This window comes from Carassius carassius, chromosome 24, assembly GCF_963082965.1.
Source record: "Carassius carassius chromosome 24, fCarCar2.1, whole genome shotgun sequence".
Taxonomy (NCBI): Eukaryota; Metazoa; Chordata; class Actinopteri; order Cypriniformes; family Cyprinidae; genus Carassius; species Carassius carassius.
In genome coordinates, this window is record NC_081778.1 from 30792330 (window position 1) to 30819385 (window position 27056).

At 33.9% G+C, this 27056-nt stretch overlaps 1 protein-coding gene across 2 annotated transcripts in view; it reads right to left on the reverse strand.

Annotated features, from left to right (window-relative positions):
- Nucleotides 1-1603: 1603 nt before the first annotated feature.
- LOC132103432 (protein argonaute-3-like) overlaps nucleotides 1604-27056 on the reverse strand; it is a 39446-nt gene continuing 13993 nt past the window's right edge. The window contains exons 2-19 of one of the 2 annotated variants that reach the window (XM_059508534.1): nucleotides 21366-21537; nucleotides 21183-21303; nucleotides 20282-20490; nucleotides 19393-19529; nucleotides 17408-17542; nucleotides 17240-17327; nucleotides 15195-15342; nucleotides 14323-14442; nucleotides 12811-12933; nucleotides 11499-11632; nucleotides 10220-10404; nucleotides 9972-10131; nucleotides 7153-7243; nucleotides 6886-7080; nucleotides 6674-6808; nucleotides 5362-5463; nucleotides 3043-3242; nucleotides 1604-2297 (exon numbers count right to left, since the gene is read on the reverse strand). In XM_059508534.1, coding sequence (XP_059364517.1) covers nucleotides 2189-2297; nucleotides 3043-3242; nucleotides 5362-5463; nucleotides 6674-6808; nucleotides 6886-7080; nucleotides 7153-7243; nucleotides 9972-10131; nucleotides 10220-10404; nucleotides 11499-11632; nucleotides 12811-12933; nucleotides 14323-14442; nucleotides 15195-15342; nucleotides 17240-17327; nucleotides 17408-17542; nucleotides 19393-19529; nucleotides 20282-20490; nucleotides 21183-21303; nucleotides 21366-21537 — 2564 coding nt within the window. In that variant the 3' untranslated portion in view covers nucleotides 1604-2188. Of the gene's footprint in view, nucleotides 2298-3042; nucleotides 3243-5361; nucleotides 5464-6673; nucleotides 6809-6885; nucleotides 7081-7152; nucleotides 7244-9971; nucleotides 10132-10219; nucleotides 10405-11498; nucleotides 11633-12789; nucleotides 12934-14322; nucleotides 14443-15194; nucleotides 15343-17239; nucleotides 17328-17407; nucleotides 17543-19392; nucleotides 19530-20281; nucleotides 20491-21182; nucleotides 21304-21365; nucleotides 21538-27056 lie in introns of both variants that reach the window. The other variant, XM_059508532.1, reaches the window with a different exon arrangement.

The following is a 27056-nucleotide window of genomic DNA, read 5'->3' on the forward strand; positions in this document are numbered from 1 at the left end:
TAAAAACTTACTAAAATCTCATGTGCATCAAAAAAAAACATGCATGTTTGAAAAGACCACAGTGGGTAAACTGGGTAAATCATGACAATTCATAATCATTTATAACTAAACTATCCCTATAAAGAGACATTTCTTGCCAAAATAAAGAGGCATGGGTTAGTAATCTATATGAAGTTAAAATTACACAAAAATAAAATTGCATGACACCTCATGAAGATAACTGTTTGGCATTCACACACAGACGGTTTTACTTCAAAGTCTTGGAGCACGGATAAATGGCTGTGAAACAAAAAAGGGCTTCAGTAGCTGCTATTCTGATGCTTACAGCATCACTTAAACCACTTTTGATGGCCATAAAACATGGTGTACCTTCTGCTATAGGTTTAACCTCTAATCCATCACAACAGCCTACTTTAACAGCCTAATTTATCTGATTGCATAAACTGCAGTTCAGTATTTAAAAGGGACTGAACTTATTTTTAAAAAGTTATGCATTAAAATCTTCCGCTTTCCAGTGCTTCGTGCAATTGACCGTAATCTTATTCTGACTGGCCACTGTGCTGTACCTTTCTCTGCACTAAAATCAAATGCAAATCTAACAACCAAACACACATACAAAACAACCAAACGTCTGTCCTGATGAGAAATTTCTCCTAGGAGTGAGAAATACACACAACCAGCACCATTCATGCATCCCATGTTCCATCTTACACATGAAGTCTGTGCCAGTTGCTGATGCCGCCACGGGCCGCATCTAATAGCACCATGCATTATGCATTATTTAGTGCAGTTTATTAACTTTAAACAGCAGGACATGCTTCAGATGGTGCACGGAGGGACTGTAAGGCACCCAATGCTCACTGCATGCTTCAAGTTAGACACTATACTGCCCCCTAGTGGCACGAATCAGGTGCTGCCAGAGCATCTCTGTGAACATGTGGCCTAGAGCTGCCAAACTGTCCCTCATGTCTAGACGAACGGAGCATGAACCCACCAGTCGGACTTGAACAAGTACAACAGCAGAGGAATCCTCTGATTGAAAACCGAGATGTTGAAACCGCGAGATTTTATTAAGGCCGTACAGTCGAATGTGGTCGCAACTGTGCCCTTGGTTAGACTAATTGAGGTGCATTTGTTCTATTTCTGACCTTCCAACGTCATGCATTTCCCGCAGGCACTTGTTAACACACTATGGTCAATCGTCAGGAAACGCTGCTGTACTTTCACCAAAAAAAATAAAAAAAACAACCTCTTTCAGATGCCCCCCAGTCGCATACAGAGTCTTTGCACACGAGGTAGTCTCATCCCGCTAATGGATTATTGCACTAAACTATGATCGGTCACATAACACAGACTATGCATTTTAAACCGAGACAAAGTGCAGGAGGGGAGCGAACGAGATAATCTGCTAAATGCTGCGTTTGATCCAGACAAATAAATATTGGAGGGAAATTGGGGGTTAAAAACAAGAAAAAGCATCAAAACATGATCACTTTGCATTGTACTACATAAAAGCTAGAGTGTATATTTACTAAAAAATAAAAAGTTCAACCGGTCAGCTTCCTGCCCCCCGGCGGGGGACGTCATAAAGGACTTTACGCTCCGCAATGGCACTTCTCTAACAATAAAAGCTTGTTTTTCTGTTTTAAAAAGCTAACACACAATTGGTTCTTCATCGACTGATACTTTAACACGTAGTTAAGTCACCATTGGCTACAAAAATAATTGAGAACGGGAGAAAAGTACATCCTCAAAACAGACTCAGTCTTTCCATTCGCTTCCATTCAAATCTCATTTCAGGGGAAGGACAATAAGGGGACAAAGTGCTGTTAGAAAACATCCAGGTACCAGGCGTGACAGGCAGGGAAGTAATTAAACGTTACTGTACGTCTACAGACAGGAAGAGGAGAGGGGACGTAGACGGGCTTCCCTTTTGAGTTTTGGAGGGGATAAGACAGAACGGCCTCAGTTGGCTGGTTTAAAATTGCATAAAAGTGCCGAGGTCCACGTGTGGAATTAAAGCAGGCGTTTCTCATCCTGCGGCACAGTGTCTGGGCGGGCCACGCTTCCATCGCCACAGAGATCCACCCTTCAGGATGCATTCGCTTTTGGGAGGTGTGAGGCGTGTGTAGGCGGTTTTCGGGTTTGTGTGCATGACTAGTCGAATGTGGGATGGATGTGAGCTGGCTCAGGCAAAGTACATGGTCCTCAGTGTGTCGTGGTGAATCTGCACAGCTTTGGCCAGCGCCTGAGGATCTCGACCGTTGCTCTGTCCCGAGACATGGCTTCCCTCGGCACTGAGAGAGAACAGAGAGCAGAGCCATTAGAATTGACTAAATCCAGGAAAAAAAAAACACTGAAATAAAATAAATGTTCACTGAAAAAAAAAAAGTTACATCTTAGATTTCTTATTATTTTAGATTTCTAGATTTGATTAAGTTTAACTTGATGGACTAAAATACCCAAAACTAAAACTGTAAAAAAAAAAAACACATTTTTAAAAACATAAAACTAATAAAAATGACAAATCACAAAGTTACTAAAAATGTTAAATGCAAAATAAAAAAAATTAAAATGTATTCAAAATATTAGTCAAAACTACAGTATTTTTCGGACTATAAGTCGCACCTAAGTATAAGTCGCATCAATCCAAAAATACGTCATGAGGAGGAATAAAAAACATAAGTCGCACAAATTTAGATCCAAGAGAAAACATTACCGTCTCCAGCCGCGAGAGGGCGCTCTATGTTTTCAGTGAAGACTGCAGGAGCACTGAGCAGCACAGAGCGCCCTCTCGCGGCCCGAGACGGTAATGTTTTCACTTGGTTCATGTCAAATTAATTTTGATTACCAAGTCGCATCTGACTATGTCACAGGACCAGCCAAACTATGAAAAAAAAGTGCGACTTATATTCCGGAAAATATGGTATAATAGTACCACAATGATTTCTACATTTACTTTCCTCATCCAGCCCAATGCAAAGCATGCTGGGAACGAATGATTCAGCTGTATCCCAGTAACAGTGCTATTGGCACACACACCTGTCGTGCTCTTTGTCCACCAGGTGATATCGAGCACGGAAGGCCACCAGGTGGGCGTAGTAGGCTGGTGCAGGGATGGAGACGGAGCGGGTGCAGCGCACGTATGTGTGGCACAGCTGGTAAGTGAGCAGCTGGAACTCATCCGCAGTGAAGCAGTTGTCGTCCCACAGGACATGATAGTGGGAGGGTCGGCTGGTACCCTGAGAAGAGAGAAAGAGCAGTCAAACTCATGCCAAATGCTCCAGATACCTCTTCAAAAACATCCACTATACTACTTTTTCATTAAACTGACAGGGCTGTTGCAAAGTTTAGATTTAGACTTTCTCACAAAAACATGACCACGGTCACATTAAGTTAAAAAAAAAAAGATAAAATAAATAATTTTTTAAAATATATATATATATATTTTTTTTAAAGATAATAATAAAAAATTATATATATATTTTTTTGCAAAATATATAAAATATATTTGATTTTTTTTAATGATTATTTTTGCACTGTAACATTTTGTCTAATAAAAGTCCCTGTTTTGAGATATTTTTTTATTAAATATATATTTAATACATTTTTAAAAACAATGAAAATAAATTATATTTAGCAAAAAAATATATTTGATATTTTTTATGATTATTCTTGCACTGCAACATTTTGTCTAATAAAAGTCTCAGTTTTGAGATATAATTATTTTAATTAAATATATATTTAATACATTTTTAAAGACAATAATAATAAATTACATTTTGCAAAAAATATATAAAATATATTTGATATTTTTAATGATTAATTTTGCACTCTAACATTTCGTCTAATAAAAGTCCCAGTTTTGAGATATTATTTTTTAAATTAAATATATATTTAATACATTTAAAACAATAATAAAAGATTAAAATATTTTTGCAAAAAATAAAAAAATATATATTTGATATTTTTAATGATTGTTTTTGCACTGTAACATTGTCTAATAAAAGTCCCAGTTTTGAGATTTTTTTAAATTAAATATATTGATATTTTTATTATTATTTTGCACTGTAACATTTTTTCTAATAAAAGTCTCCGTTTTGATATTTTTTTATTAAATATATATTTAATAAATTTGTAAAAACAATGATAAATTATATTTAACAAAAAAAATATTTGATATTTCTAATGATTCATTTTGCACTGTAACATTGTCTAGTAAAAGTCCCATTTTTGAGATATTATTTTTAATTAAATATATATTTAATACATTTAAGACAATAATAAAAGATTACATTTTTTTTGCAAAAAATTTACATATATTTGATATTTTTAATTATTATTTTTGCACTCTAACATTGTCTAATAAAAGTCCCAGTTTTGAGATATTTCTTTTAAATTATATATTTAATACATTTTGATATTTTATATGATTATTTTGCACTGTAACATTTTGTCTAATAAAAGTCCCCGTTTTGAGATGTTAATTATGTTGTTAAATATATATTTAATACATTTTTAAAGACAATAATAATAATATATTATATCTTGCAAAAATATATAAAATATATTTAATATTTTTAATGATTATGTTTGCACTCTTAACATTTTGTCTAATAAAAGTCACAATTTCGAGATATTTTTTTTATTAAATATATATTCGATACATTTTTAAAGACAATAATAATAAATTATATTTAGCAAAAAATATATAAAATATATTTTTAATGATTATTTTGCACTGCAACATTTTGTCTAATAAAAGTCCCAGTTTTGAGATATTAAAGTCATACCTTTATATTTAAAAAAAAGTTGTTGTTGTTTTTCTGCAATTTTGAGCTCATCTCTCATAATTATTTTTTTACTCAGAATTGCGAGTTTACATCTCATAATATAGTTAACTCTTAGAGAAAAAAAATAAAATAATAATAATACTTGCTAAGTGTCAGAATTGCGTTTTTTTTATTTTTTTATTCCATGGCAGAAATTAGCTTCAACCTAAATTCTAAATATTATAATATATTACATAATAAACTACAATAGCCTAATAAACACTAAAAGTATTAAACTAAAATTAATGCAAAAACTAATAAAAATGACAAAAGCACATGAAATCTTAAATGTAATATTATAATATGATCAGATGTGAAGTCATTTGCTGACATTCACCCTTTTATACTTCGACTGCATGCCTGTACTGGATTACATAACCGTTATTCATGCTGCTAAATCCAAATCTGCATGCAAAATCATTTGTCGAGTGAACAAGGAGCCATTTCACACACACAGCACCGGCCCAGCGGGCGGCTTAAAAGACAGGAGGAAGTGACAGTGGGGCCGTGAAAATGTGCTCATCTGTACCTGTATTCCAGCATGACTGCAGAGGTAAAAGTCAAACTCGTAGGGGTGTGTGATATCAGTGTCGACCGTTGTACCAGCAGGAATGTTTCCGCTGCGACCCACCTGTGCAGGAAACAAACACAGACCTTTAAAAAAAAAACACAATCAACACTAAAATTATGTTTTCAATATATGTGCAGCGTTCGGGTTTGTCTTAAATTCTGTTTAAATAACTCCTTCATCTAAACCTACGCTTTCTGCTTTAGTCAATATTTAACTATTAACTCGGGATGGATGTTTTAGATCAAGTACCAATTTACTCTGTACCGGAGTTGATAAAAGTACGGTTTTAAAAGTGTATTGAAATGAGCAGTTTTAAAAAAGCACTTTCAGACACAATGTGCTCTTCTACTTCTATAAGACAAGTGTTACTACTAAAGTAGTTTTTGTTAATTGAAACAGAGCGGAAATAAAGTAAAATAAAAATATTAATATTAAAAATATTTAATTACAGTATTATTCTTTTTTAAATAGCTAAATAAAAAAAACAAAAACAAGTTTGTTATATATATATATATATATATATATATATATATATATATATACACATACATATACATACATACATATATATACATACATATATGAAAATGAGATGTTGCTTGGCAATAAGTTGTAAAATAAAACAAGCTTAAGTAAAAAAAATAAATAATAATAAATAAATAATAATAATAAATAAAAAATGAAAATAAATAAATAAAACTAAATAAATAAATTTAAAAAAAAAATTATATATATATATGTATTAGTGGTTGGCCGTTATCGGCGTTAACGTGAGACTCTTATCGGGCGATAAAAAAAATATCGCCATTAATCTATTCTCAAAGTTGGGTTGGAAGCTGGGTCTATACTACGCAAGCTATGATGACTTTCACCTATGTCAAGAGCGCATTATTGTAGCGCGAAAGTACATTAATATAATGCGGAGCGCAAATCTCTCTGCTTGCGTGCGGGAACTGAGCGCGCTCTCAGATACACGTTGATCTTGTAAGAATTATACAGAGTATGCCCTAATAATAAAAAAATGAAATTAGTCTTTAATGAAATAAAACGAATGAAAACTGAACCTATAAAATAATTGCCAATTCAAAACATTAATAAAACTCTATAAATAATGCTAAACTAGCACTAGTGAGTAGAAGTCCTGTGTTTTTTTGACGGCAGCGTTAGCATTCAGGAAAAGTCCTGTCACAGTGCATCTGAAGTCTCACATTCATGATAACTCGAGATGAATCTGTCTCTCTGTTGCAGGAGTGTCAGGATGCACGCTCACCCTCTCGTTGCGATCAGCACAAAAGAGACGCGTGTGGTGGCGTTTCTGCACCACGATGTACGTGATGCCGGGCTGGTACTCCTTCTCCAGACTGATACAGGCCTCTCGGATGGCCAACAGCTCGTAACACAACACCTGCGAGCACAAACAGGCTCACCGTTTATTCTCAAACGAAACGGAAATGATGCCGTAAGTGATAAACCAATATCCACCTGTCTGAACTGGCCCTCGGACACGCCATCCCTGTAGAAGATGATTCTGGTGGGTTTGTAGCGAGTGGACTTGTAGAACTGAATGAGTAACTCTCGCACCATGGAGGCCAGGTCCTGAATCACTTCCTGTCTGGGTCTCTGGACGCGCACCGTGGCGCAGTACCTGCTGGGATGAGCGTCCATGCTCCCCACCACCTGCACACAGGAAGCTATTATAACACATATAGAATGTGTTTATCATGTAATCCATCTCTAAGGTAAACTGACCGCTGCGATGGAGGGTTTCTTCCCGTCTCCTGCAGGTGGATGTGTCACATCTGCCCCCAGAAAGATCACCGGCTGCTGAAACACTGACGGCCTGAGAGACACAGCCATTAGTATTAATACTGCGCTGGATATTAAAACTAGCTTTGATTTGTATATACTGAATAAATCAGGGTTTTCATGAAAAAAGCCAATAATTAATTGAATTGAATGTAAAATTAAGCCAGTATTTTCGCCGAAATTAAAATCTAAAGGATTTGGAATGTTAGAAACTTGAGGCTTTGAACATTAGAATTTTAAAGACATTTATTAACAGTTAACAGCTTAAATGTATTTTTTTTTTTTTTTACAGTTAAAGCTACAATAATAATATTTATAACCAGTATTCCACTAAAAGTAATTAAAAGCTAGAGGATTTGAAATTTTAAATGCTTGAGTTTTAACATTCGAAGGTTAAGAATTTAAGACTTAAATATTAGTATTTTGATTTATAGTCTAAAATAAATTATTATAATCAAACAATGAATTTCTTTAACAGTAATAGCCAATATTTCTGTCTTCATTTTTATACGGCTACTATATAACAACAACAAGAACCAGTAGCCACAAATGTACAGTTGTCTGAGAAGTCATGAAATGTTCTTTAACCCACAAATACAGTTTGATTTTGCACAATTTTTTACATTCCTTTGCATTTTATTTGGTTCAATATTAGCCTGTACACAATATCATTTGTTTATTTATTTATTTATAATATGTTCATGTTGTGGCAAAAAGGTTTCTCTTTTTTTGTTAATTTTGGCAAAGTTAGGATTGATACCAATCCTGAGTGTCTGCTGGCGCACCCCTATCCAAAAAGCACAACCAGTTTAGGGCTGTAGCTATCGAATATTTTAATAATCAAGTATTCTACCAAAAATTACATCGATTAATCGAGTAATCTGATAAAATGCGTTTTTGCTTAATTAAACTGCAATATTAATTATGCAAGATAAAATAAGAGTCTCCTAAAATGAACAAATAAGTTTCCTTTTTTTTTTTTTTATGCATAGAATGCAATGCATACATCAAAAATAAACATTTAATTATTACCCATTGTTTCTCTGTCTGTACTTGTACTGTGAACAATGACAAGAAAGTTGACAGATTAATTAAGTGCATTTAAGTGCCATTCAGTTGGGGTTTTAAATAAAGCATTTTCTGAGATGCACATTAAACACATAAAACATTAATTTAATTTATCTTTTAATTATTGAAAATTAAGCAAACTTAATTTTTGGTAAACAAAGGGGATTTACTATTAAAAATAAAACATGGAAGAAATTTTGTGTGATTTAACCTTAAAAAAATAATGTTTGATTTTTTTTTTTTAGTAGTAGGCTATGTACATTCTGCTGAACAAAAGTAATACATCTCTGGCAAATACTTGACTTTAATCCAAACCGGACTTTTATTTTGACGGGCTGACGTACCTTTACAGTTCTGTGTATGTGATGTGATGCTAGTTTTACTCAAATCAAACGGTCAAATACTCATGACGTGACTGTCAGAGCAGTTCTGGAGATGTTGTTCATGTGTTCACGTCCTTATTTAGTGAGACAGCAGACGCTGAAATCACCGCGAGCGTCACGCGCGCTTCAGTGTGTGTGTGTGTGTGTGATAAAGGAAGATGCGCTTCTGCTCCATTCATTAACAGAGACATGCAGAACATGCAGGATTCATATTTAAATAGACTGTTCCGGCTTAATATTTACAGATATTAGTCCATATCGTGATTTGATGTAAGTGCAATGACCTATTTTTGATTAATTAATTCAAAATTTAGCAAATTCTGTGCCATTCCGCATTTAACTGTAAATTCCGTTTTAATGACTGGATTCCGCGAATCCCTCCGCGTTTTCTGCATCGCTGAAATTATAGGGCCCTAGTTGTGGTATGCCAGCTCTATCTTGCAATGGACACATGCCACAACGTTCTCTTTACGTTTGCCCGCGCCCTCAAATCAAAACACTGCTGACTCCTTGCAGTATGCGATCTCAGCGCAGCGCTTGTCTCCTTCCGCTTTGTGGGTGACGTAAACGCGTTGTCACATTAACAAAATCATTGCGGAAGAACCTGACGTGAGATTTAAAATAAATTAAAAGAGGCTTCGAGGCAGAGGAATTTGCCTCGATCATTTTTTGTAATCGAGTTACTCGAGGAATCGTTTCAGCCCTAAACCAGTTGTATTAATAATGTTATCCTGAGTGTGAAGTGTTACCAGAGTTTTGTGTTCAATGTATCTGTGTTGATGTTGAAATGGATTTTAAAACATAAGGTATCGAAAAAAGTATGTTAGGAACCGGTATCGAAACTGAGGTATCGAAATTGGCACCGGATCGAAAGATTTTGAACAATACCCAGCCCTAAATGAAAGTAATATTTTTTTTATTATTATTATTAAATTAATGTTGTTTTGCTATATTTGACCCCCCCCCCCCCAGAAATAATAATCATCTTTTTTTGCAACCCTATACAGAAATAATATTAAAATAAAAACAATCAAAAACACTTGCTATAAAAGATTTAATATTTATCTGTTAACTTAACCATCAATCAAAAAAAAAAACATTTGAATGTGTTGTTAAATTATTAAAATATTAAAGCAAATATTTACTTTTTTAATGTCAGAGCTAATGTCAGGATTCAGCTGACAAAAAAAAAAAAAAAAAGTTATGAAATAATAATGATCATTGTAATCAGTGGCCTGTTTAAAATCAGCCAATGAGCAGAGCCGTTTATGTTCTGTCAATCAAACGGAGGCGGGGAAAGCGGTAACAAACCGTTGATGCGGCACCAGGATGTTGTTGATGCCGCCGAGTTTGACGTTGATCTTGAGGCAGAGGTTGGAGAGCGTCTGAGGGGAGGTTTTCACCACGTTCTTCACCTGAACACACTGAGTGGCCATTCCTAGAAGAGTGTCTCCCACACGCTTGACCTCGGCTGCACAGATCACACGTGTGTTATTGGTCTGAGGGCGTCTGGCAGGAGGACGGGACGGGACGCCCTGCTCCGTGTGTGACCCTCTTACCGTAGACGGGGGTTTTTCCGGGCAGGATGACGATGATGAGCTGCAGGCCGGAGTAGGTGTTCTTCAGGTGTCTGAACATGGGCTCCACGCTGTCGGCTCCCTGTGCGTACTTACAGAAACACGGCTGACCCTGGATCGGCATCCCAGCGTCCTTCGAGATCTTACGCAGCTGGTCCGTGAAACCCCTTTAAGGAGAAACAAAATTCAGAAACTTATAAGCATGGAAACGGGTGCACGGGTGATTAGGGGTGCATGATTAGTCAAGATAAAATGATAACCGCAATATTGCTTACTGCGATTATCAAATCACAAAGGCTGCAATTTAGTTAAATAAATATATGCCCTGTCTGTTTCAGAGTGAAGCACAGTATTGTGCTCTTACCTCCCTGCAGTTTTCCATCAAAATAAATACGATGGTTTCCCATTTGAAAATTTGATTAGCATTGTTTTTTACAGTTACAAAACATGAATACTCGTTTTTTTTGTTTGTTTTTTTACAGTGAAGTATTTTACTTATTTAGTATATATAATTATTTTTATTCAGTTGTGTTACTATTATTATCTATTATATTATTTTTCTTAAATACTCCGCTTATTTATTGTACAGCAAAATTACAATAGAAACATTTCTCATTTGTTTTTAGTAAGTTTTAATATATATTTAGTATTTTACTTTTGTATGTGTAATACATTTTCATATTTTATTATTATTATCATTATATAATTATATTATATTTTTCTTGAATTCTTGATTTATTTTACTGTGTAATATTGCAATACTAAAATTTCTTAGTTTTATTTAGTCATTTCTATTATATATTTAGCATACCTTAAAATAACTTATTATTATTAAATTATCATTATCTCGTAACTTTTTAATGTACAGTGAAATATTACAATATTAACAATATTGAAATTCCGTATTTTGTTTTAATTTTGCTAATTTTCCTATTATAATTTTTTTTTTTTTTTTTTTTTTTACTTGACTAAAATATAATGAAAGTAATATTTTTTATTTATTTAGTATATTCTATTTTTATTATTTTACTACTACCATTAATAATATAGTTTAGTTAATAGCCATGCTAATGTTTATGATATTTTTGGCCAAATTATGCAGCACAGCAAACATAGATTTTTTGTTATTTTAAAATGCAGTTTAAGAAATTGCAATTAGAAAAATTGCAATTCTATTTTTTTCCCCCAAAATTATGATGCCCTGATACTTTGAAGCAGGAAGTAAACCAGTGCTGAAAGTCGTCATGTTGTGGAGTCTCACTTGAGGATCTCTTCTCTGCACTGTCTCTGTGTGGCAAAGCAGGCGATGGCCCACATCTTGATCTCCACGCCGGTGTGGAACTGTTTCCCTCTCATGTCCCAGACTCCGTGGCTCGGGGTGGCCACAGTGCGGTTCTGTAACGACAGCTCAGGGTTGATCTGCTGCACAGGACCACACAGCTGACACCGAACACTAGTGCAGACTAAACTCAGACAACTGCACAAGAACACATTCAAATCATAAGCTAGCAAAATTACTACATTTATAGATTTATTTACAATCAAATAATCTGAGCTCACAATTATGCAAGCATCAAAAATTGCATATATTATATAAACACAACACATTAATACTCATAATGTTTATAAGAATCACTCACAAGTCGTAAACTCCACCCAAAGATTTGTAGAAGGTTTTAGAAATCTGTGCCTACCGAATTCAAGTTACTAAAATATTATACAATTGTAAATTCGAATACATTACACTTGAAGCTCAGGAAAGGGCCGCTAAAACTGTAAAGACAAATTATGATAAATTATTATAAATACATAACAGGAGTTATTATATAGTTAAACCAAAATCATAAAAAAAAAAACACTTGTTACTTGAAATAAAATTAAAAAATAAAAAAAAACTGAGAAGCATAAATAAAAAAGATGAACAAAAACACAGATTACTAAAATTAAAACGAAAACAGAAAACAAAAATCGAAATGTTACAAAACACTAACTATATTATATAATATTGCAATATAAATCATAAATGTATAACTGTATAATAACTAAAATAACACAAGATTTATATAATATATAAATAAATTAGTTAACATTAAAAATAAACAAATAAAAAGCGATATATAATAAATGATGTTATATTGATTGCGCCCTTATCTGACGGAGTATGTTTTATGGCTAAGCACAATCCTATAAAATGTAAACCTTTAATGTAATACTTGAGTATATATATCTGTATATAACTTTTAATATAGTATAAAAGTGTTACAACGGTCTTCATCCACTGTTACGCTGAGTTACCTTTGATTTTCCTGTCATTTAAAAAGCATCAATCTCCGACCACAGCCTAACTCGATGATAATAAATATCCTTTCATTTTAAAATGGTGCATACACGTGCATAACTGGAGAAGAATTACTGCAAGCTAGTTTATTTGGGAGTTATTCCACACAGTCTCACACACACACACATCAGCAGTTAGGAGTGGTTAGTTCCTCCAGTTCATTCAGACAGACAGACAGACACAGAGAGATGTGGGTGATTGAAAGGAAGGGTACCATAAAGTGCTCTGTGCTCACCCTGCCCCCGTACTGCAGCATGGGCGCAGGTAACACACGCCCCGTCACGTGGGCCATCTCGTCTCGCACCTTAAACTGGAACTCCTGCACGAACGGGTCTGCTTCATAGTTAGCACTGCGCACCTGCAGACACACACACACACCTGCTGACACATATATATTGCAATAAGTAGTACATTCTTTTTAACGCATTTAGGTTTTATGCATCAAAATAAAACAAAGCAAGAAGCAGCTTAATTTGAAATCTCATTCACATATGTAGTGAAAAAAGTGATTATAGGTCAGTTTAAAATCATAAAGCAATTTCTAAACTAGTAGGTGGTAAAACAGATGTTTGTACCATTAATTAGATTTAGAATTAACACTTTGGTTAATAATATATATTTTTTAAAGTAAATATTTTAGCAAATTAAAAAAAGCTGAAATTATATATAAACATTAGATAAAAACGTGGAAAAAATGGCAGCTAACTAAAATAAAATTAAAATTAAAATTAACTAAAATTATAACAGAAAAAAAAATTAAGCTAAATGAAAATATTTGTAAAAATGTATAATAAAAATTACAAAAGGACAGACTGACAATAAAAAAAGTTAATTAAAAATATCAATACTGTAAATTAAATTACAGTTAAATTAAACTAAACACTAAATTTAAATAAAGTAAGTTAAAGCTGAACTGCTAAAATTACTAAACTGAAATAAAAATATACCTGACAATGGCACAAACTAAAACTAAAATAAAAGCGAATTAAAAAAAATATTCATAAACATTGTTGAAGAACTAAAAATCACTAAACTTAATTCAATACACACATAAATGTAAAAAATATATAAAATTACACTGTAAAAATTAAAATAATAGCTAATTAAAGCTATAATATTAAACAAACAATACTAAAATAGCTCCGTCTATTAGTCCTAAAAAGAGTCAGTTTTAAATGAACAGAACTACTCGTATGTTAACACCTGAACTTCTCTCAGTCTTGATCAGATTTCAGATTATACGAGACGGAAATGAGACGGAGTGAACACGCAGGATGTTTGTTAGGAGCTGAAAATACTCTCACCGTGGTATTTTTACCAATGCGTGACTTTTTCGTTTTGGGACATTTTATTGGCCTCGTCAGCTGCATTGCTCCCACGCTGCCGCTCTACTCTTATTTAGAGGTTTCGACATCTAAATGAAAAATCAGCCACGGCAGCACTGATTCAGCACTTGATTGGCTGTCATTTTAATAAGGTATAAAGAGCAGCAGAGCTTCAATCATGCGTTATCAGCTCAGAACTGACGGCTGGTAAATCTGCAGGGAATGGGGTAAAGAGTTCACAAAGTGCTCTTTAAAGAGATCGCAGCTACTCATGACTGACCTCCATTAACACAGACAGCAACCTGAACTCATTCAGACGGATCGCAGGAACATGAGGAGAGGTTTAAATACATAGATGGTGTGGATATGAGTTCTTATGCAACCACATTAAGTGTGTGACTATAGATATAAATGCCACTCACCAGTCTGCTGATCTCCTCCTGTCGGTCTGGAGCTGATCTCGCTGTGGCTTTGATCATGGTGGACGTCTGATTATCTGTCAGTTTCTTGATGCACCGCTGCCCTGCTACAATATTACACACCTGGAGAACAGCAGCGACTAAACAGCATCAGAACTGAACGAATATACATACATACATACATACATACATAATATATACACATACAGTATATATACACATATACACACATAAATATACACACATAAACATATATATACACATAAATAATTTGTAAATAATTTATACCAAAATAAACTAAAATAAAAAATAAACCAATAAAAATGATAAATATAAATACTTGCAACAGAATTTACAAAAACTTCTAAAATTCAAAACAGAAAATATTACATATAAAAATCTAATTCAATTCATTATCAAAAATTATAGGCATTAAAACATAGACCATTAACTAAAATTAATGTAAATACTGATTCAAAAACAAATTCAAAATATTAACAAAAAATTTCAATAGTTTTTCACTTAAACCATAAAAAATTACTTGCATTTTATTTCAGCTAGTTGCCAAAGCAACACTTCTCATTTTCATTAAGCTTAAATTAGTAAAAGATCTAAAAGTAAACAAATACATAAAATAAAAATGGCAAACATAAAAAAATGACTAAAACATGAACTAAAATGAAAGTAAAAACTAAAATCTAATTCGAAATATTGACAAAATCTAAAGTTCATTAACTTAAAAATAAAATAAATTTTATATAAACTAGAAGTGTAACTGCAAAAGCTAGTTACACTTCTCATTTTGCTGATTCACAATGTTAAGAGAAACAAGCATGTGTGTGTGTGTGTGTGTGTGTGTGTGTGACAGCACTGACCTCCAGGGGCAGGTAGGTGTGTTTCTGCTCCTGGCCCACCTGGAGACAGGGCAGGTGAGGGTACTTGAGCTGCAGGCTGTACTTCTCTCGGAAATACTGAGCTACTGTTCGTTCTACTGTATGGCCGTTCTCCAACTGCAAAGGGAACCTGGAAGGAATCAAGAAACATGACTGAACTACAAACCACCACTAGAGGGCATCAAAGAGCAGAGCGAAAAAAGCATATCGGCATACGACTTTTACCATGCACCATGCATACGGAGTAAAGTTTGCAAACACCCTGCATGCAAGGTCATGAAGTCTGCAACACTAAAGTCTGAAATGTTTACAGCTACAGTACATATTGCATTGTGTCGCATACTACTTTATTATACTAATTTATTGTACTACACTCCTAAGAAACTTTATTTCAAATAATAAGCACAGTAAAAATATTTTAATGATAATGAGGGAAAATATGTTTAATAGTAACGAAAACAATTAAACATAATATTAATGGCTCAAAACAGATTAAAACCAATTATTTTTATGTATTCAAATAAATAGTATTCTGACCATACCATTCAGGAAGTAGTTAGTATACTATTCAAAAACATATTCTTACTACTTACTTACAAAAATGACACAAACTAAAAAATAAAATGACAACTAATATGAGCTAATTCAAAATACACAATATAAATACTATTTATAATATTATAGATTATAAACTAATATATAATAGTATATAAATAACACTTAAAAAGCATCAACTACTCTATTAGACGATGCAAAATGAGTCAGTTTTAAAACACAAATATTTTAAATCAGTAAAACTTTAACTTTTGCAGTTTTAATAAACCGTAAAACTGCAGCTTATTAGACAGAATTCAGATTATATGAATGAAATCATAAAATATATACCAATATACCATTCAGAAATCGTATAGTATTCTATTTGGAGCAATGTTTTGGTTTTTATTAAGTGTCACTTAATTATTAACCCAAACACTTAGGTTTCAGGTTACCAATGCCATTGAAGAAATGCATATTCAGAAAATGTTTATCTTTGTATGATAAAAAGTTGGTCTTGTTAGGAGTAACCTGCATGTAAAATAAAATTGCTTTTTTACATGTACATCTGAGGGGAACTTACTGTCTATAGAAAAGTTTAGATGTTTTTTTTTCTTTTCATCTTGCCTCTGTATAAAGCATATTAAAGTTCATAAATGCAGCGCTGCTTTGTTCACGTTTGTGTTTGGAAACCAAGGAAATGCTTTAAACTCCACCTGCTGGCCGAGAGTGAATCTGCAGCTCGTCTGCAGTTTGTTTTATGTATAGTTTCACAAAACTGAAGTCAAACCATTCTGACTTTGCTTGAAATTTCGAAAGGATACAATCTAATTCAGATAAAAAACGGCTCATGGTGCATGTATGCAGCATCTTTGTTTGGATCATGAGTAAAATGCAGTGATTGCCTCGAACGTAAAATGCAAAGAGCACAGACAAAGCCTTGGTTTGTTTACATAGAGCTTTAATTTATGTGCGTTATTTATTCGATTTGGGTCTTGTTTTAAAATTTACATTTAGTTTTGTTATTAATATTTACATTATATTTTAATTTTGTCATTTAGCAGATGCTTTTATTCAAAGCGACTCACAAACGAAGTCAATGGGAGCAATCAAAACAGCAATGAAAAGCAAGTGCTATATTAGTATATTATTATAGTGTTATATTTCAGTTTAACAAAGAAACGTCAAGCATTTTGTCCAAGCAATAATAAAAGTACACATTTAATTCACGATTTGTCTTAAATCTCATTTAGTTAAAAAAATTAAATAAAATAAATTCAAAATTATGATTCGAATCGTGAAAATCATGAGCTGAGTGAATCGTAACATCCCTACTCACAAGTATACACCATTTAAAACATTTGATTTTAAACTTACTGAATGCACCTTTTAATAAAGCCACTAATCATATTAAAGCAATGTGACTTCAGCCTCTGCGATCAATAGATTGTATGGTCAGAACATGCTTCACTTCCTCTGATAGTTTGACTCACGTTTGGTGGCTGGCGGGTCGGCGGGTCACATTACAGACCCTGTACTTCCTCCGCATGGTCCCGCAGTGTGTCACCTCCACCTTCAGACCTGCACACACACACACACCAGCCGATAAGAGTGAGCAAACACATGTGCACACACACACACGAACATACGTGAGCACGTACCTTTGATTTCTTTGGTGAATTTGACTCGGTGGGAGTCTGTGAGGGGCCGAGGCTGCTCGTCGATGTTGTGGATGTCCAGTACCTCACACATGAACTGAATAACTGGCTGTGCTTTGTAGAAAGCTGTGGCTGACACTGAAAGACAGAAGAGATGAGGACATTTATTAGTTATGTAGCATAATGATTTTCGCATAAGCAAAAACAACATTTTCAAAAGGATATCTGCTTTAATTTAAGACCTTTTAAGACTTTAAACTATTTAAAATGGCCTAAAAATAGATCTATTTTTATTTAAATTAAATGAAAAAACATATGCCATTCAGAAAGTAGTTCAGAAAACATCCTTACTAACAAGTTTTCTAATAAAATTTTAAAGACCTGCACAAATAAAAACTGTGCCTGTAACTTAAGAGGCTGTGGCTCACATTCAACTTCAAAACTCAAGTTTAAAATACTCAAGTTCAAAACATTTTTTATTCATTATATACATATGCACCGGTGTACATACTAATATATCAATATTTACAAATTAGAGGTTGACTGATATTGGATTTTGTTATTGCTTGTAATGTTTTTAAATGCAAAGAAAAGATTTACTGATATTAATAAGATCTATATAATGAATGTGTTAAATAAGGTTCTTAGTCTTTTCTTCCTGTGATGGGCAGCCCAGAGACAAGCTACAAGAGTTTGTTGTAATCCAATCCCTGATACTGTTTGTATAATTAGTAAAAATATAAAAAGGATTATGCATAATGCAGGACTTTTAATTACAAGAATGAAATACAACAAACTCTTATTTTGAAATGTCTATGCATTAATAAAATAACTGAAGGAGATAAAGTATGCACTCTTACAGCTATCTACAACATATTACAATATAAAAACCAATGTAAACATTGTCATAATATGTTCAAATTAAAAAGCTGCATTAAAAAAAAAAAAGTTTTGGGGTGCATTAAAGGGATTAAAAAAAAAAAAACATTGAAAATCAGAATCATTTTAATTTATTAGAATACAAAAAGTACACAAAGTTTTTAATTATCTAGGTTTCAAACTGCAATTAAACAATGTATTTTTTTATTTTACACTGTATAAAGAGAGTGTGTGTGTATAATGGATTATAGTATATATTTTGACTATATATTCTATATATAGAATATAAAATCGATATACTGAATATATAAATAAACTGTATTTAATAATTATTTCCTCATTCATAAACCAACTTCAAACTGTATTAACTGTGTATATCTAGACAGTTTATTTTATTAAATCATTGTCTTTTAGATTTTAATAATCACATTAAGCCATACTGTGATTCCTGTTTTTCCATCCCCAAATTTAAGACTTCTTAAAATGACAATTAAGACTTTTTTTTTATATGCCATGTAAGACATTTTATTAAGCTGATCTTTTAAGGACCCATGACAGCCTTATCTTTATCAAATTAAAAGACGAACGGATCAACACATGACAAGTTAATGTTGCTTACTGGCTTCTCAGCTCTGGGTTATCTTTATCCTTTACTCCTCATTTCTAATTGGACTTTACAAACTTCTATAATGCTGAAATAATTCTGGACCAATCTAGATGTTGCTTTTGTGAGAAAACATCTACACAGATGTTGACGTGAGCTCAAAGCCAGTGTGTTAGCGCTCTTTCTGAGCTTATTCACTCTATTATAAGTGTTACAAAGAGCCAGTTAAAGGAGAGACTATTTCAGACGGTTGGACGTTTCCCTGCCCTTTAGTAGGGAGCAGCCGACACAGCCAAATGCATTGTGGGAGTCTGAGAGAGCGGGAAAACATGCAGACAGTGTGACACAGAACTGGTGGACTTGGAAAGACTTATTTAACGCCCCCCTTCAATCAAACAAAACCCCAGCCGCTAAATTTCTGCCTTTTCTCTCCCAGGCAGCAGTGTGAGCGGCTCCCACACTCTCTGCTAACACACACACACACACACACTCAAACAGTGCACACCGTCAATGTTGAGCATCATCTTCCACATGGCCGGCCGAACAGACTGATGGAAGCCGAACCACACCTCTCTGCCTCCACCCAGAGGATGATCATACCCCTCCGGGGCAGAGAAGAATGAGCGGCCCACGGGTGTGTACCTGAAGGAAACAACACAGACAGCAAAGACGTCAGCAGCCAAAATGGGGTTTAAAACGATGCATTTTATTAGAGATTTAATGATCCTTGAGGGGAATTGATGTCAGGCATCCACTAAAACCACCAGCTGGAAAGTCAGTTTTAAGAACACATAAAAGTCGGAATGAAATTAAAACCAAAAAAAAACAAAAATCAACTACGTTAAAAAAAAAAGCATGTAACTATGAAATGATTACTAATGCATCTATTAATTTATAAAGAAAATAAAAAATAATTTTAAAAAAAGTTTATTTTTTTAAATAAAAATTATGAAATATTATTACAATTTAAAATAAGATTCTTCTATGTGAATATCTTTTAAAATATAATTTATTCCTGTGATGCAAAGCTGAATTTCCATCAGTCTTAAGTGTCACACAACCCTTCAGAAATCATTCTGATATGCAGATTTGCTGCTCGAAAAACATTACTGATTAGAATAGAATCTTTTGTAACATTAGAAATGTCTTTGTCACTACGGATCAATTGAATGCAAAAAAAAAAAAAACCTTTTCAACCCTAATTAACAGCAAAGTCTACTGCAACCTACATTTAATTCTGACTTTAGCCATAATTAGTTTCCACAAGCCACTTTTTTTGATATTTTGATATCTTATGCCTTGAAATATTTATACTGTGTCCAAATAGTTTTTGATTCATTGTGCATAACAATAAGAGTGTCAGGGTCACCAGCTACTGTGTATCTGAGACTCACTTCATGGAGGGTAGATGGCGTAGCACCACATCCACAGCGTGAACTGGGTTGGTGCTGATTGGCTTGTCCAGCTCCAGCGGCTCGGACATACTGCGACCCGTTAGTACCTCGTGCAACAGGTGCCAGCTCACCAGGGACACGAACTTAATACTGACTTTAAAGGGTCGGTCTTTACCCCCCTCCCCTGGCAGCGTAACGTCCAGATCCACCTGTGGACACACAACAAGGAGTAGTGCAACTATCAACTTTTCATCATGCAGAGTTAAAAAATATCAATGATATCTCTCCATCATTTACAGTGTTCTCACAATATAAGAATGAAAAGATAAATGTATATGACCCTGGACAACAAAACCAGTCTTAAGTGAGATTTGTGCATCTTCTGAAAGCTGAATAAATAATCAAATATTTACAAAATATCTTCATGGAACATGATCTTTATTTTATATCCTAATGATTTTTGGCATAAAAGATAAATCTATAATTTTGACCCACACAATGCATTTTTGGTTATTGCTACAAATACACCCCAGAGACTCGAGACTGCTTTTGTGCTCCAGGGTCACATATAATCTTATTTTCAGATATACATTTTAACTAAAACAATCAAAACTATAGAAGTGTATACAGTTTCAGTAATAAAAGTGACAACAAAACACTAAAACTTTTACTAAAACTTAAAAAAAAAAAAATGCCAGTGTTAAAATCATTTGATCACATCTAATGAAACATCAAATTACTATTTAAAAACAACAAAAAAAAATGGTCTTACTAAAAGTATGAAACTTTGAAAATCTTGACGATTTTAATATGCGTATTTCATACAGAATGTCATTGGATGATAATTTCCACACCTAAAATTATTTTAGGTGGGCTTCACACTATGTTTTAGTCTACTTACCCCCGCAGGCGCCACAGGCAGAGGGTTGGTGGTGTAGAGGCTTTTCTTCCCATCATAAACTGGCCTTCGATCCCCAAAGATGGTGACTTTAAAGTGCTGCACCATGGAGTCCACAACCTCCCTGCGGAGACATCACTTCATCAGTCGGGCATCAGCTTTGAGCGATTCTCCCAAACAGCCTACCTGTTCACACGGCGTGGACACTTCTCAGGCTTGATGTCCACCTCATACAGGTAGACGTCCATCTTTGGGATCTCCACCTGGAAGCAGTTGGCCAGCAGCTTGATGGGTTTCCCCACGGTGCCATAACCAGGCCTCCGAGGCACGGAGAACAGGGCCTGGGCCCCAACGGCTCCTGAGAGAGAAAGAATATCAAAACGTTACATACTCTACATACGAGATGGATCACAGCCAAATCACCCCCATTATATCAATGAACTCCTAGCGACTGATTCAACACACATTCAGCTGACGCATATCCCATTTCTCTATATTGGTGATGTCTTATTTATATTTATATATAATATTGAATTATGTTGTATATTATTGTATAATATATGTTGTAATGTTATATATTAAATATTCAAATAATCGGATTTGTTAAATATTTAGATTAAATTTTTTTTATAACAATTATCATTAATATTAATAATAATTTATTATTGTTATTATTGTCATCATCATCATCATCATTAAATTAAATATTATTCTATGAAAATATTATGTAATATGATCATTGGCATTGGATAAGACATGTATCATCTCTTACATTCAGTAATGGGCCGAGGCTAGACTGGCCTGCGATTTCTTCATTCACTGATAATTGAAGGAGTCATTAAAAGTGATCTAGGCAACTGGTCCCTCAAAACTAAATCAATACCTTGTCTGTCATCATGTGATTAAATGTAGCATTACATCATATATCACACAGCTGACTGAAAGGCTTATTATGCAGCTCATTATGCAGCCATAACTTTTTTTTCTCAAAAAAACAATCATGTACATCATGCTGCTCACATATTATTATAGCCCAGTTTGTGCTGATTACAGTGAGACTAGACTTTAGCCATTAAGATGTGTATAAGAAACTGAAAAAAGCACAAATGTCAGGGCATGACAAAACTTCTCCAGGCCCCAAAAATACCCTTAGACCTCAGATGGTTACATCTTGAGAAGCGATTACACTTTGTTTGATTAAACGGGTGACATGTTCTGGTTCGAGCACAGGTGTAGGTTTGGAGCGGGACTACCTGTCTGTCCAAACAAAGTTTTTGGTAAACCATCATTATTCTGCTATTCCATTTGATACTAGCAGAAATGACATGCTTTGCTTTTAAGATGACAACCCAATGGGTCAAAACACAAGGCGTCGAACAAGACTCTAATAACGAGACCCACCAAACGGCCTGAGATCTGTCTGAGCTACACCAATGTCAGGCTGAGAGTGATTCATCCAGCTTTGACTCATAACCGCTGCTGAAGAGTCATGGTATTAAAAAAAACTAAACAAAAAAGAATCACTAGAGAACCTGGCGAGCGTCAGACTGAATCATTAGCTGCTACGTTTAATAAAGCACAACCACCGGCTCTTAGGAGTACAAACCTAACAGAGAAATTGATTTTTAGTGATAACATATAAACCCTTCAAGACAAACCTAACAGAGCTACAAAATAATCATTCTTCATCTTGCTTTATGCTACTCTGTCATGTTGATTCAGCAAGGACGTATTAAAATTATCAAAATGACAATAAAGACATTTATAACATAAAAAAAAAATGTTTCATTTCAAATAAATGCTGTTCTTTTTATTCATAGGAATCCTGAAAAAGATCTCATGGTTTCCACAAAAAAATATGAAGCAGTAATTCTATTTACCTTAAAAAGGTGAATTAAAAACATAAAAATAACCATAATAATGAAAACGGATTTAAAACATTGAAAAGGAATTAGAGGAAGATTGAGCGCAAATTTTATATATTTTAAAACGTTAATAAAAATCTATAACTGTAGGCTACAACGGCTTTCAACACTGATGATAATAAGAAATGTTTCTTACGCAGAAAATCAGTGTATGAGAATGATATATAGATATATATAGATAGATATATATATAGATAGATATAGATATAGATATATTAGAGCCCGACCGATATGGATTTTTGGGGGCCGATGCCGATATTAACTCGAAAAAGAGCCGATTTATAAGCCGATATTTTGATTTTAAAAATAATCTGGATATTAGACCCATTTTCTATAAACTGCACTTACACAACATTCAATAGCAAAATATCTGCCTGTTCTATGTATGTGGGCTGTATAAACCATTTTCCAGAATGGACCGTGTTAAAAAAAAAGCCTTAGATTACAATCTCAATGACTAAACAATTGCACATCAAAAGTATATATTTTTTAATGATCAAAAAACAGTCTGGTTTTAAACATTTAACACTTTTACTTTCTTCCAGTTGAAGCTGGTTTTAACAGTCTGTGTGTGTACTGTTAATAAATTATAATACTAAAGTTAAAGTATTTGCAGAAGTAGTCCCACACTTTGCTGCTACAGCATTCACCTTTTTCAGCCATCTGTAGGCAGAAAGAGAGACGGAGAAAGAATAAGCATGTGTATTAATAATATCACCATGTATCATTACTCATGTCATCATTAGAATTATAATAATAATAAACTGGGATCTCCTACATAGGCAAAAATGAGAAATATATATATATTTTTTATTTGTCAAGCAATAGGTATTACCTACTTATATTTAACAATATTATTTCAACATTTTTCTGTTATGTCTGTAAAGCTGCTTTGAAACAATATGTAAAAAAAAAAAAAAAAAAGCGCTTGTTCAGCTCACATTTATTTACATGTCCCCTCTGGTTTAATCATTTCTGACGCACCTACTGTAGTCACTGTAACTACACTATATTTGCTCTCACAGACACATTCACAACAGACCCGTATATCTTCTCCTCTTCTCTTTGTGCAGTCTGAATCAAAACATCGTCTTGCCTACTATTACCGGAAGATTACGGAATCAATTCGAAGTTGAATGGTTAACGTTAGTGTCATGAACACACCGCTGTCAATTTTGAGAAGAACCACCTTCAAACAAGTTAATAGCAAGCATTTAAGGGGCCTGCTAAAAAGGAAGCTATATTAGCGTTAGAGTAACGTAACCAGCCTGAATTCACCAAATTGTTCTCCGAACCTGAGGGTAGCCTCTTCTTCCTTGCTTCTCTCTTAATTCTCATCAGCAGGACTAGCGCTATCGCCCGCTTCTTACAACGGGACAGATACATGTTTGCTGCTGACCGAAAGGAGGAGGAACAGACTATGAAAGAGCTCCCGCTAAACGTTTTTAAAACTCCGCCTACGCCATAGTGGAGCGCAAATCGCGTTGTATCTGAAGGGCAACGCTGAACCCAGCGGCAAGCGCCGTGCATACCGCGTCCTGTGTGAAAGGCCCAATTACGCGGTCATTATGTGGGAAACACACCGCAATAGAATAAGAATAAATTAAACGCTAACGTTATAGTTTGACCTCCTATTAACGTTCGCGCTCTTCCACTGATAAACATGGTATTAGCTTTGTGGCTAATCTAATATAGCAATGCATTAGCGGCTGTAAGTGATGTTACAGAATATTTAGAAGTGATAATGATAGGACCGTTAGCTAGAACTACCACACAGTTTTTATATACAGGGTATGAACTAAATCTACAATCATTTCACATGACGAACGACAGACTCACCGTCAAAACAGTAAGTTACATCTCCTTGGCTTGGCTGATCGTTTTCTTCTGTAGTGGATTTCTGGCGCTGTTGTTAACTCTGGAACTGCAGAGCTCCCTCTGGTGGGCACACTATGCAACACTCATAACATGAGTGAAGCATGAGACTCCGTTTCTCATGTTTCATCGGCCGTTATAAATGCCGATGCCGATTTAAATGCAATTACCTTATATCGGCCGATAATATCGGTCGGGCTCTAATATATATATATATATATATATATATATATATATATATATATATATATATATATATATATATATATATATATATATATATATACACACACACACACACACACAAAACCATTTTAAAATGTTATAATATTTCACAATATTACTATTTTTTTGTATTTTTAACTCAAATAGAATGGTGAGCAGAAGAGACTTTTTGTTCAAATTTTGTTTTAAATCTCACCCCAAAGTTCAAAATATCCAACACAAATATCAATAACTAGCAAACTAACTAAATAGAAGTTTGGTGAAACTGATGTATTCCAAAAAAAAATAATAATAATTTTTTACAAAAAGTCAACATTTCAAATATACAATGAATAAACTGAATACATTAAAATTTACGTTTAGTCATTTAGCAGATTCTTTTATCCAAAGCGACTTACAAATGAGGACAATAGAAGCAATCAAAAACAACAATAGAGCAATGATATACAAGTCTCATATTTAACGCAGTACACATAGCAAGGTTTTTTTAAATAATATATTAAATAAAAAGAAAACGGATAGAATAGAAAAAGGTTAGAAAGCTAGTGTTAGTTTTTTTTTTTTTAAGAATAAAAGCAGCAAATGAATAGAAAGCAAGTCTAAAAGGGACACTTAAAAAAATTAATAAATAAAAGGGACATGCTCTGCCAGACACATCTGGATTCAGACCCAGGCTTGAGGGAGTGATGGGAACCACGCTCGGAGGGAGGGAAGAGGAGGCAGCGAGCTTTTCATCCTCCGCACATGCAATCACACACTGTACTCTACAAAGGAGTCATTACGCCACACTTCCTTGACTCTGGTCTTATTGGCTTATTTTCCCACCCACTCGTGACCAGAGCGAAACGTAGCCAAGCGTCAAGGCCAGACAGAGAAGACAAAGAATGAACTGTGCAGAGATCAGAACAGGCCTGCAAGATTATTCGTTAAAAGATCACGGTCTCAATTCAGACACCCATGCAATCTCATTCCTAAATGACAATGATTCCCAAGTCTATTGACAAAGTCTTACTGGATCATTCAAATCTGTGTTTGCACTGGTGCGGACTGAGAGAGCAGTTACCATGTTTGGTTAAGAAACATCTTCAACTACACAGTATTATTTCTGTCTTACAGTCATTTATATTATCACAGAAAGTTTATAGTTCAGATATAAACACTGATGTCTATGACAAGATCAAAATAGAGCAATGCCCTTTTGAAAGTAACTGCACATTAAATAACGTTTGTGTCGATTGCATTGTTTCACCACTAGGTGGATAAACGTGACTTAATGTAGGACAATGAATTAATAATTAATTCAAGAGAATCGTTCAAAAACGCAGATTTATCCAGTAATGAAACAAGTAAAATAAATGTCTTTATAGTCACTTTAGATCAATTTAAAGGATCCTTGCTAAATAAAAGTATTAATTTATATAATAATAATAATAATAAAAAAAATAATAATCAACAATTTGTTATATAGATTATAGATTATTATTATATTGCAATTATTTGGCTTCCTAAAAAAAACAGTGTGAATGTAATGTGGACTGAGACATGTCACAACTAAAAAGAGATGATTCGAGTCCACTTAAAAGACGATATTATTTGGTTCAATTTGTCCCCTGAAAAGGGGTTAAAGCTCGCATTTGAAGCATGAGGCCATCCTTAAAAATATTTTGGTTTCCAGTAACAGGATTTTTTTTTTTAAAGGGTCGGTAGGACGGTCTATATAATTTTTTTTTCAAGTTTCAATGTAAAAAAAAAAAAGTACATTTTTGTAATGGTAATGACGTCGGTATGAATTTAAACAAATTAGCATATCGTGACGTCACTGATTGGGTCTTCAACCCGTGCCTTCGGGCGC